Source organism: Mus caroli, chromosome 13, assembly GCF_900094665.2.
Source record: "Mus caroli chromosome 13, CAROLI_EIJ_v1.1, whole genome shotgun sequence".
In the NCBI taxonomy this organism is placed as follows: domain Eukaryota; kingdom Metazoa; phylum Chordata; class Mammalia; order Rodentia; family Muridae; genus Mus; species Mus caroli.
The window spans coordinates 5,320,817-5,332,783 of record NC_034582.1 but is presented as its reverse complement, the minus strand read 5'-3'; the positions used below and the strand labels follow the sequence as shown (position 1 = coordinate 5,332,783).

Sequence of the window (11,967 nt, the reverse complement as noted above, 5' to 3'; positions counted from 1 at the left end):
GAGGCAGAGGCAGAGGCAGAGGCAGAGGCAGAGGCAGAGGCAGAGGCAGAGGCAGAGGCAGAGGCAGAGGCAGAGGCAGAGGCAGAGGCAGAGAAGCCAGATGGTTATGCCCAAACTCTTAAATAACTATAATCTTCAACATCTCTGAGTAGAGAAAAATGTTTGTTTGTATATTTGCTTTCTACTGGTTGCTATATAAATCCAGACATGATTATTGAGTGTGCATGTCATATGGATGCACCTATATGTGCAGGTGCATTTGGAGACCATGGGCCAACCTCAGGAGTACTGTTCTCCAAGAACGGCCAACTTTATTCTGTCTCTCTCCATACCTCCATCTCTCTCTCTCTCTCTCTCTCTCTCTCTCTCTCTCTCCATACCCCCCTCTGTGTCTCTCCCTTTCTCCTTGTTTTCTCTAAGACAGGGTCTCTCATTAGCCTAGAGTTTGCTGATTAGGTTAGGCAGGCTGGCTGGACAGTTGGCCCCTGGAATCCACCTATCTCTGCCTCCACAATTCTGGGACTAATAGTCATCCCTGCTGGGTCTTTCACATGATCTCTGGGGCTTGAACTTGAGTCCCTGTGATTACAGAGCAAGAGTTTCATTGATTGAGTTATATCCCAATACAGGAAAACAAGCAAAATACTTTTCTTCATGAGCTTACTTTTACTATCTGCACTGTATTTTTTTATTATTATTATAGTCTACAATGCTTTAAACGTACATAATAGCCTGCATTTCAGTTTTAACCACCCAATTGTAGCTGTTGTCTGTTTACGAGTGGAAAGCAGATACTGAAACATTCTTGTAGTAGAAATGGGTAGCCATCTGAGTTGGGGAAAGTGTTAACCCTAACAGTCACTATTTTTGAAATTTAGTTGGAAATCACCCACTCTTCTTCCTTTCTCCCTAACTTCTTCCTCCCTTTCCTCCCTCCCTCTCTCCCTACAGTGTGTGTGTGTGTGTCTGTGTGTGTGTGTGTGCATGCTACAACATGCATTTGGAGGTTAGAGGACAACTTGCAGGAGTCAGTTATCCACTAAGCGACCTTGCAAGCCCTTATCTGCTTTCTCTGAGGAGTAACCTCTTTATATATGTTAAATTTCCTCTCTCTTTTTAATGCCTGAAAAGGAGATCTACTATATGTCGTGATCTGTAGAGTAGAGCCCTTATGTCTGTCTATAAATGAAATGTATAGCCTTTGTGTCTGGCTTTGAGTGAAATGTTCCAGCAAAGCCTTTGATATGCTTGGGTCAATCAGTGGAGGCTGAGAAATTGTTTTGAGACTGTTTGAACCTTGAAGAAATGTGGTCTCTCTGGAGGGTCTGCACTTGATGCTATGGGAGAGCTTGCAGCTGCTCCAGTCTTGGTCCTGAAGACAGTCCTGGCAAACCTGAAGTTCTTACTTTTGATTATGGATCGCCACGATCAAAATGGACTGAGATTTATATGGGTTGTCTGTTCTCATGAGCAGCAACTTTGCTAGCTGGAACCTTTCCCAGCCCCAATTAACCTCGTATGATGTTTGAGTAAAGTAACTGGAGTGTGCTAGCTGGGTGTCAATCTTCTCTGAGAAGCTATACCACTCTGATCCTTCAGAAAATGAAGGCTTAGCATCTTGGCAAGCTTCTCTCTCTACTGCAGCACCTATGAACAACATCAATCAATAGTTATTTTATTTTATGCGTGGGCTTGGGTGTATGTATGTGTACCACAAGTGTGCAGTGCCTGCAGGGGCCAAAAGACGGCACTTGATCCCCTGAAACTGGAGCTACAGACAGTTGTGTGTGACCCTGATTTCTCAAATTGAACTTAACCACAAGTTTTAGTCAAGTGCACTTAACCACAGAGTCTTCTCTCCAGCCTCTTCATATACCTTTCTTATGACACCCTGCACAAACCAACTGGTACAGTGTGGTGGCATTAGGTGTCCACCAATAGCCTCCTTTGCGGCTTGATTTCACAGAGACACACTCCACATTTGGGTAGCAAAGCTGTACATACACAGAGGGAATTCCTGGGCAGTTGGAGAAAGGACAGTAACCCCGGGATCACTTTGCATGTCCCGTTTCATAATTACTGCAGACCAAATGATGTCCAGTTTCTCTGGAGCTTCCTCAGGGTTTTAACCAGAGCCCAGGTATGGCTAATTTTCTCCCCAGAAAGGACCGGTGCGACCTACCCTACCATGCAGCCGTGCCCACCAAGCAGAAAACACGTGTTTGCAGAGCCGGGATGAGCCCCCACAGCTCCTCTTCCCAGTGGTGGCATTAATGATCTCCAGGTCGGTGCTGCCTACGATCCAGTTGGCACTGAAGTGGGGAGACTTTCCTGGCTGCCGGGCCTCTGCGTGACTCACGCCTGTCAAGAGAAAAATGGAAGGCAGTCAAACTTTTGGCTCAAACAGGGCTTCTGTGAGAGCAGATAATTAGAAATAAAGCTCACGTTTGAGCTGGAATGAGACACTCTCATAAACACTCGCCTGCTTTTCTTTCTTAAAACTCAGTCTTGTGAAGGCACAGTTTTACCTGTCTAACTGCAGGTTGAAAATCAAGTTCAACTCTGATGAGAGCCTTGTATTAAGACTCATTGCTGGGATCTGCTGCTAACCTTTTAATTGGAAGGATTTTTATGGTCAGAACTTTTGTCTTCTGTAAATGTACGTTTGTTGAATGAAGTAATGAACGAACAGAGCCTCTTGAAAATCCTAAGAATGTGAGTTTATTGGGCACCCACTCAATACCCAAAACACAGATTAGTAAACAATTCCTGAAAAAGACTTAGGCTTATGCTTAAGTTATATGTATATGTGTGTGTGTATATATATATTTTTTTTTGAATGATAATCAGTCAAACAACACAGTTTGGGAAGAACATTGGCAGGATTCAGTGCAAAATTAGAATGTGAATCTTTTTTTTTAATTGTTAGGCCTGATGGTGCAGGCTGAGGCAGGAGGATCACATGTTCAAGGCTTGCCTGGGCTATAAACTGAGCTCAAGGCCAGCTAGAATAACTTAGTAAAATCCTGTGTCCAAGTAAAAAGAAACAAGAGGACTAAGGATATGCAGCCCAGGGGTAGAACACTTGCCTAGCACGTGCGAAACGCTAGGATCAATTCTCAGCACAGTGACTTCATTTTTCTAGATGACAGCAAAGATTAAACCAAGCCTAGGTTCTTCTAAGCTAAGGTTCCTTGTGTACCTGGCTGGGTCTTAGACTCACGAAGAATCGTGTCTTGCTGCTGAGGTTTCCAGAATTTTCATTAAAACCTGGTTTTACAGTGCACCTCTCCTCCCTTGTTAGACTGTGTATTCTGATGTCCAGGTGGGATGTGATCCTTACAGCAATCCTTCACACTGCAGAGCAGAGGGAGAAAGCCAACATTTTCTCCTCTGGGAGATGCTCTGCTCAGCAGCCTGGCCTCTCACTATGCTTTCCAGCTAACACTCTCAGCTCCAATCTTACCTCCTGCCTGGTTATCTTGGAGTGCTCCTCATCTCTGATTAAGACTTCCTGGAAACATTGGGGTGAGGTTTCTGGTAACCTACAGCGAATACCTGCCCTCTCTGATCATCCCAAGGATACAACACAGCCAACAGTCTGGCGTTTTCTCATTTTTGTCTCTCTGCTGCTTTTTGAGTGTGGAGAGCCGTGCCGCGAGCAATCGCCATTATAAGATGGCGCTGGCCTCTGCTGTGCCTAACTAGTAAACAAGCCTTGTACGCAGGTTTGAGAGTGAACTCACTCCTAGTCACTGCCCATTCTCGGGAAGTAGTAATGGGGTGATGGGCGAGCAACGAATCAGGAGCTGACAAGCCACATCAGGTGCTGAAACGCCATGGCTGAGGGCTATATAAGCGACTCCATTTTCTGGGGTCGGGGTCTTCCCTCCTGAAGAAGCAATAAAGCTTTTGCCACAGAAGATTCTGGTTGTCCCGAGTGTGTTCTTGCCGGCGGGGACAAAAGCTCGGGATATTTGAGGGTTATGTTTGCTGACCCATGACCTCTAGGGAGGGATCGTGAAAAAAAACCCTTATAGTTTGGAGCCATGTGACGCAGATAAATACTGCCAGATGGTGTCCACAGCAAGTCCATGCATAACAAATGGCACCCTCCTAAATTCTATTGGATCTACTGTATGGCCAGTCTTTGCTCAGAGTCTCAGGGACCCATCATGAATATAAGCAGACAAGGAATTTGATCTTTGGTCTGGGCACTTTAACGATGTTCTGGAAAGTTTGGTTTCTAGTCCAGAAACCCTTGTAGGTTTCCTTCTTCCCATGCCTCTTGTATATCTCATCCCCCCACAGCTCCTATAGCTTCACCTGTATAGGTCCTAGTCCAAAGGCAGTCCTTTCTCTCCTCTTGTCTAGTTTTACCTTGTGGAGGTCAAACCTGCCATCCACATATACCTGCATTCTCTCTTCTGTTTCTCTAGTCATTGACACTAGACAGGTAGACTTATTAGGAGACATGTTCAACCCATGGCCAGATCCATTTGGCCAAGGATAGCTAGGAATATGACCTACCACCAAATCACCAACTTACTGTATCAGTTACTTTTTTCATTGCTGTGATAAAATGACTGATGGACAATTTAAGGAAGGACACATTTTTTTTTCCTGGCTTACAGTTGGAGGAGACACAATCTGCCATGATGGGGAAGGCGTGGCAGGCAGCAGGAGTGGGAAGCTAGCTGGCCATATTTCCTCTACTGTCAGGAAGCAGAGGGTGAATAGGAAGTGACATTGGGCTATACAAGCTCAAGGTCTGTCCCCCAATTCCTTCATCAAGGCTGTACTTCTTAAAGGTTCCACAATCTTCTTAAACAGCCCCAGCATGTGGGAATCCAAGCATTGAAACACAAGTGTGTATAAGGAACATCTCACTTTCAAACCTTGACACTCAAGACATAAGCTTGCTCTTAGGTTGTTGTTTCGTTGTTGATGTTGTGTTTCGTTTTGTAACTTGTGCGATTCTCTCACATGAATTTTGCAGATGAAAACATTGTGTCAAAGTGTCAAAAGGATGAGTATATCCTGGAGCTCTCAGGTCTGCCCATTTATCACCCGAGTGTGTGAAGCCTCCCAGGAGGCACCAGAGGTTTCTGCAAGAGCATTGTGTTTACTCTAGCGAGATGGCTGCTCAAGAGTTCCTGGGATGTGCTACCCTTTGTAGAGAATCTCAGGTGTTGGGAAGCATTCCAGCTATAAATCACAACTGGAAGGGCACATCAGGAGGCCAGGGCCTGTATTCAGCTCCATATATGGGAATAGTTCCCATCTTGGCAGAAGACCTGCTTAACTGTGTCTTACATAGACAAAGACTTCAGGTTTCTCGTGTGTCCCCAGCTCCAATATTCTGAGATAGAACTGAGGCATGTTCTCTCAGCACATGGCCATTTAGCTTTGCCAATTGCCACCTACACAGCCCAGATCCCAGACTGAAAGTCACCCCGTGACCTTCTTCCGGTCATGGATGGGCAATGTTGGACATTTGGGCAAATTTCATCCACGTCAGCTCTTTCCCCTAGAAGTGATTCGCTATTGTGGCTGCCCACCCCTGAGAACTGGGCAGGGGGGAACAATCTGGCCCATTGGCAACCATGGACTGTCCTACTGGGCAGGGACCATGTTGGTAGGAAGAGGCAGCTGTTGAGGTCAGGGACGACTGGGTACAAAGGGATGTGATAGCTGCTTTGGAATTGTGGGCAGCCAGGCTCAGCAGACTGCAATCCCCTCTGTTTTCTGCAGGCTCTTCTCTCCCTCTTCCCTCTGCCATCTCTCTTGTTTTTATGTTGGGATTGACCGCTAAAGCACACATTTGGGGCTTCTCCAAAATCCTAAATTCTGAACTCAGAGGAATGCCTTCAAATGTCTGATCTCAGCACACAACCTTCCTGGTTCCTTGCAATTCATCACACCTCGGCCCCTTCTTCTCTTCCTATTTCTGCTTTCCTGGAGACATCATTGAGTTTCGACACTGGCCCTCAGTAAGCAGACACACCTGCCTTGGAGAAGGCTCAGCAGCTGCCTGGCTGAGCTCTGCTCTCCACACCCTTGGCTGTCAGACTCACTAGGGCTTCAGCGGTCTCAGAAAGTTACCCATGATCATTCTCGTGTTTACCCACATAGAACATAGGGGAAGGGTGGAACATGAGCAGTGCATTGGATGGAAGCCACAGGCTGATAGACTTGTGAGACTCAATGTGAAGACAAGTCTCAGGACTCAGTAAATGGAGAGACCTGGTTTCCAGCCTATTTCCATCCTGGAGCCTTGGCACACATCAGTCATTCTCCTTTTTTGCTCTCTGATGATGGCAACTTCATTTTGAAAGGTTAAGTGGAGATCAATGCAACAGAAAAGAGCACAGTCTATAAACATCAAATGCTATACCAATTGTTATTTAGAGAATGATTTGAAGGTCACCTCTACTTTGCTTAGTCTTCTCTAAGCCACACAATAAAATATTCCCAGTTATAGAAAATATCTCTGGTTTAGTGACAAATTACCTGATTGTTTCAGGGCATGGAATAACCAACCAACAAGCAGGAGTCAGGATTTTTTTTTTTCAAGACCCTGGCTATCCTGGAACTCACTTTGTAGACCAGGCTGGCCTGGACTTCAGAAATCTGCCTGCCTCTGCCTCCCGAGTGCTGGGATTAAAGGCGTGCACCACCACTCCCGGCTCATCAGGATTATTTTTATATTAAACATACATTTTTTGACATTTATACATTTATCCAGCATTTACCTTTAATACTTCTTCAGGAGTTATCATTGTTTACTTATGCACTGAGCCTCTAATTTAGAGATTATTTTTATTCTATTCTTTGTCGGCAATAAAAAAAATCCTCTCTAAAGCATCTTGGTGGAATGGAAATCCAACTTTTAATGTCATTTAAAAAAAATCACCACAAAAAACATTGCTCAGAATGCTTACTAAGTATTAGTGCCAGCAGAACAATTTTGACATTGCTATAATTAATGATTGGTTTTGATTATAGTAAAGGAGATGGAGCTGCTTGCCAGACTCACTTGAATGTGATGTGCAGATTTACCAATGTGCAATGAAACATATGATTCCCATGCGGATCATTCATATCAGTCCAGCACTGCAGTATTTTGCTGCAGGGTAAACCCTGCAAGGATGGCAACGATGCACAGTTGTCAGGAGGTCATCTCTGGGTGTTGTGTCGGACTGCAGGGGAGTCTAGCTCCTCATCCTTATTGGTCAGAACCAGGTTGCCTCTTTCCATGAGAAGGATCATGATGGTGTGGTGACAAAGGGTGGCGTGGTGATGGAGCTCTGAGCATGGCCTTCTACTGAGTCACCACGAAAAGGTTGCCTTCTCAATTTGTGCCACTTTTGTTTGTTTTCGCAATTTAATCTGTTTCAGGTGATTCTTTTCGTTTCCCATTGGCCACCCACATCGCATTCACATACACAGTCCCTTGGATGAGAATGGGGTTTTGAAGATATATTAATAAGATAATGATGTGACACTCACTCAGGCTTTCTTGTTTTTTGGTCCCTAGAGAGACATTTGTTTTCTATGAAAGCATTTTTACATATACAAAAGAGCTCATTCACTATATGTAGATTTTCTGAATTTAAGCCAACACTCCAGGTATCTTTTTTGGTAGTCCTGTACATGCACACAAATGGAATCTCTATAGGCTTTGTATATTTTTTCCTTTTGGTTTCTTTCTTCCCTCTTCCCATCTCTTCCTTCCTTTCTTTGTGTATGTGATATACGTCAGTGCTGTATATTTTTGAGTTTATGTGTATAGTGTGTATGGTGTATGTGTATATACGTAGGTCAGGGGACAGTGTCGTCCTCTGTATTTTCTGCCTTATTCTCTTGAGGAAGAATCTCTCATTGAACCCAAAGCTTCCTACTCTGACTAGGCTGGCCAGTGTGGTCCCAGGATCTACCTGTTTCTGTGGTTCAAGGTGAAGTTACAGGCATGCATAGCCACATCAGGCTTTTATGTAGGTGCTAGAGATTTGAACTCTGGTTCTCGAGCGTACATAGCAAGCCCTCGTATCTACTGAGTCATCGTTGAGGCCTGAGTTTTTCTATAGTCCATCCATTCACTCTACTGTAGGTATCAGGCCATTTCCAGGCCACTGAAGCTTGGTTTTAAAAGTGTTTAAAGACAGTTAGGGGCTATACTGTTTAGCTAGATTACTACGGGTTTTAGATTTTGTTGGATAAGATGAAGGTACATCCTTGCAGGCATGGAAAGGAAAGACTCATTTGTGCGTGACTTATTCTTCTCCATGGTTAGAAATGTAGAAATAAATAACATAAAGTATGAGGGCTACTCTTCACGAGGCAACATGAGAAGATTTAACATTAAAATAAAGTCACATGCTGAGCTGGGATGTAGCCGTAGAGTGCTTGCTTAGTGCATATGAGGTGCTGGGTTGATTCTTAGCACTGTACCTGCATACAACTAAGAACGGTGGTTCATGCATATAATCTTGACACTAGGGAGGTGGAGACAGGAAGGTAGAAATTTAAGGTCATCTTCAGCTATACAGGCAGTAGGCTACATGAGACTCTGTGTTAAAAATATTAATAAATTGATAAATAAAAACCAACTTATAAGGACACAATGAGAGGCAGTCATAATATGTCCTGTCAAGATCCACCCCACAATGTTCTCAGGGTAATACATTAACACATATTTAATAATCTAGTACCTGTACAGCATTGCCAATTGTCCTCAGTTTACAGTATCTAGTATCTTCTGAGAACTATTCTGAAATTCGCTTCCAGTGGCAGATACCAACAGACCAGAATCTTCCAGTTGACATGGAAGCCTAGTTCCAGTTAAGATTTTGAACATGGTGAAAAATGAGTGTTGCAATGTTATAGTCCAAGAATTAAGAATGCTATCCCCCTCATGAAGAATAACTCAGAAACCTAGTACTGTGTGCAAGTGACATGGGATTAAGGTGATGGAATTCATGGTGTGTTGGTTGGAACCTAGATCTATCTGAGAAGAGGGAGTCTTAACTGAGAAAATGCCTCCATAAGGTTGGCTTTTAGGAAAATCTGCAGGGCATTTTCCTGATTAATGTTTGATGTGGAGGTAAGAGTTCCCTGGAGGTGGTACCACCCCTAGACAGGTGACAGTGTAAGAAAGCTGGCTGAGCGAGCTGAGGGGAGTAACCCAGCAAACAGGGTTTGTCCTGGATTCATTCTTCCCTCCAGGTCCCTGCCTTAAGCTCCTGACCTGACTTTCCTCAGTGATGGACTGTGACCTGAGAATTTTAAGATGAAATAAACCTTTTCTTTGGTTGGAAGAACCTGCTATTAAAGTCTCTGCCCACCATGTCCAGATAAGCTCTCCAAGCCTATCGCAAAAACGGAGGACTCCCGTAACAGACCTTCCTCTTTCTCTGCCTGATCTTATCTGGAGAGTGTCTCTAAGCACAGGTGCCCGACCTTATCTAGAGGATGACCCTGCACAGAGCTTCCTGCAAGGTCTGCATGATTCAGCACAGAAGTCCGGGAATTCCTTTTTATGTAAATGAAGCATTCTCCATCTTAGCCAATAATAACCCTATGCATTCCCTAAGATCTATATAGCTCTTGTTCACCCTGAATGAGGTTGAGCTGTCTCACTGAAGCGGGTCCTGGAAGACAATCCGTCCATCTGAACCCTGCACACCCCTCCCCTGGGTTGGTGGCCAACAGCCCCTGGGGAGAAGGAGGGCCACATTCTTCTCCAAGTTACTTTCGCTCATGGTGCTTTATCACACCAATAGAAACCTGACTAAGAGACACAGTATTTTGTTTCTTAACTTTCTCTTCAGCATCCAGAAAATAAAAACAAATAAAAATTGGCCCAATAGAAATCTCAAGAAACATTTGCCTTTAGTGAATTATTTTGTAATGAGGGAACAATAAGGCATAATTTAATATGATTTCTAAAATTGAGAAAATTATGCTTTACCAATGGGGCATTGTAGTTAGTTTATTATAAAGTTAATTGCTTGAAACAATACAGATTTGCACTGTGACAATTTCTGTAGGTCAGAAATCTCCAGTCAAGGTGGCAGGGCCGTGCTCCCTGAGAGCTTTGGGGAGAAGCCAGCCCTCCTCGATCTGTCTGTTTTCTGGAATCTCCAAGTACATTTTTGGTTTGTATCACGCCACTCTCTGCTTCTGACTTCATAGGTCTTTTTTTCTGTGACTTTCTTCTTATAATAACAAATGTGATTGCACGTGAGGCCCTCTGAAATGAGTTATGTCATCATCTTCTCATTTCATGAACTTTAACAAGAGCCTCCTTTCCAAATATGACATTTTACCAACACCCCACTCCATGTGCCACTTCCTGGAATAATCCCACACTCTGGGCATCTTTTCTTGGGACAACTTGGTCTTCTTCGAGACACTTCCTAGAAAACTCCGCCCTCAGAGCACAGTTTTCCTAGAAGCATCTCACACTCTGGCATCACCTACTGGCAAAAGAACAGATCTGCAGATGAGAGGGTTCACTTTCCCCTCTCTGGGGCAATTTGACTCCTCTTCCTCTTGCCTTCAGCAAGGCTAGTCCTGGTGGAGGACTGTGGGCAGATAGCTTCACAACTTCTGGTCATTTCTCAGGTTTACAGAATAAACAAAGGAAGCCCCTGTCTGAGTGGGTCTGTTTCAATGCAATAGGCTCTTGAACTCGGTTTAGCTGGGAAGGGACACCATGACCACGGCAACACTTATAAAGGAAAACATTTAGCTTGTGCTGGCTTATAGTTCAGAAGTTTAGCCTATTATCATTATAGAGGGAAGCATGGTGGTGTGTTGGTGGGCATGGTGCTGGAGAGATAGCTGAGAGTTCTACATCTGGATTGGCAGGTGGCAGGAAGAGAGAGTGAGCCACTAGGTCTGGCTTGAGCTTCTGAGACCTCAAAGCTCACCCCCAGTGACTCACTTCCTCCACATGGCCACACTTCCACTAATGCCACTCTCTGTAAGTCTAAGCAATCTCAACAGTTCTTCCAGGAAACTAATCTTTAACAGACAAATGCTAGTGCAAGTTTGTTCAGCCTGATAATTAGCACAGCGGCGTTTTGACCTTTGTAATTAGGTTAATCATCTTTGGTGAGTTTTTTTGAAATGTTATCTCTTATTCCAAAGTATATCTGCATAGGAAATCAGCCAGTCTCTGTCACCTTTGCCTCATCTATTCTGGAGGGTTGTGTGTGGAGGATATTATCCGGGCATACTCAGCGAGGTTGTCTGACTTGCATTTCGGTTCACACAATTGTGTTAACATGATGAGTTCAGAAATAGGCCAAGGTCAAATGTCACTTCTCTGACTTTCTAGTAGTGCAATCTCTGATAAGTTAATTAACCTACTTCTGTTTTTCTTTCCACTAGCATTGGATCATTACAACAGTTATTATGACCACTGCTCTTAGTTTCATCATTATTTAAGAGCAGAGGCAGTCTATCCACAATTCATCCAAGAAAATTAGCTATATGATGGCTCCCATCTATATAGAGATGCCTTACTTTGAAGAAATCCTTATTTATTTTTAAAAAAAGGCATTATATAAGTGAGACATTACAGCATGTCTTTAAATAGCTGGTGAGCCTACTATATTTAAAATGTAATTCGCTCTCCCCAAATTAAATTTACACAAGACCTTTCAGGGATGTGATTTTTATATGAAGTGAGGCAAGTCTATAATACAGGGGCACATTACATTTAATTTTGCAAAATGAATGGAGTAGCATGCTTCCAGGCATGCATGGAATTGTAAAGTTGAAGGGATAGAAGTGGCCTCCTGAATTTAATATACTGCCAGATATCCTGTGTACCCTGTGTAATCTCTCCCCTGCTCTCTCTCTCCTTACACACACACACACACACACACACACACACAGACACACACACACAGACACACACACACACACAGTCACATACACAGACATAGACACACA

The 11,967-nt window shown here is 43.8% G+C and overlaps 1 protein-coding gene across 1 annotated transcript in view; it reads right to left on the bottom strand.

Annotated features, from left to right (window-relative positions):
• Adarb2 (adenosine deaminase RNA specific B2 (inactive)) overlaps positions 1–11,967 on the bottom strand; it is a 540,557-nt gene that overhangs the window by 3,553 nt on the left and 525,037 nt on the right. The window contains exon 9 of the mRNA XM_021180400.1: positions 2,183–2,361. Coding sequence (XP_021036059.1) covers positions 2,183–2,361 — 179 coding nt within the window. The remainder of the gene's footprint in view (positions 1–2,182; positions 2,362–11,967) is intronic.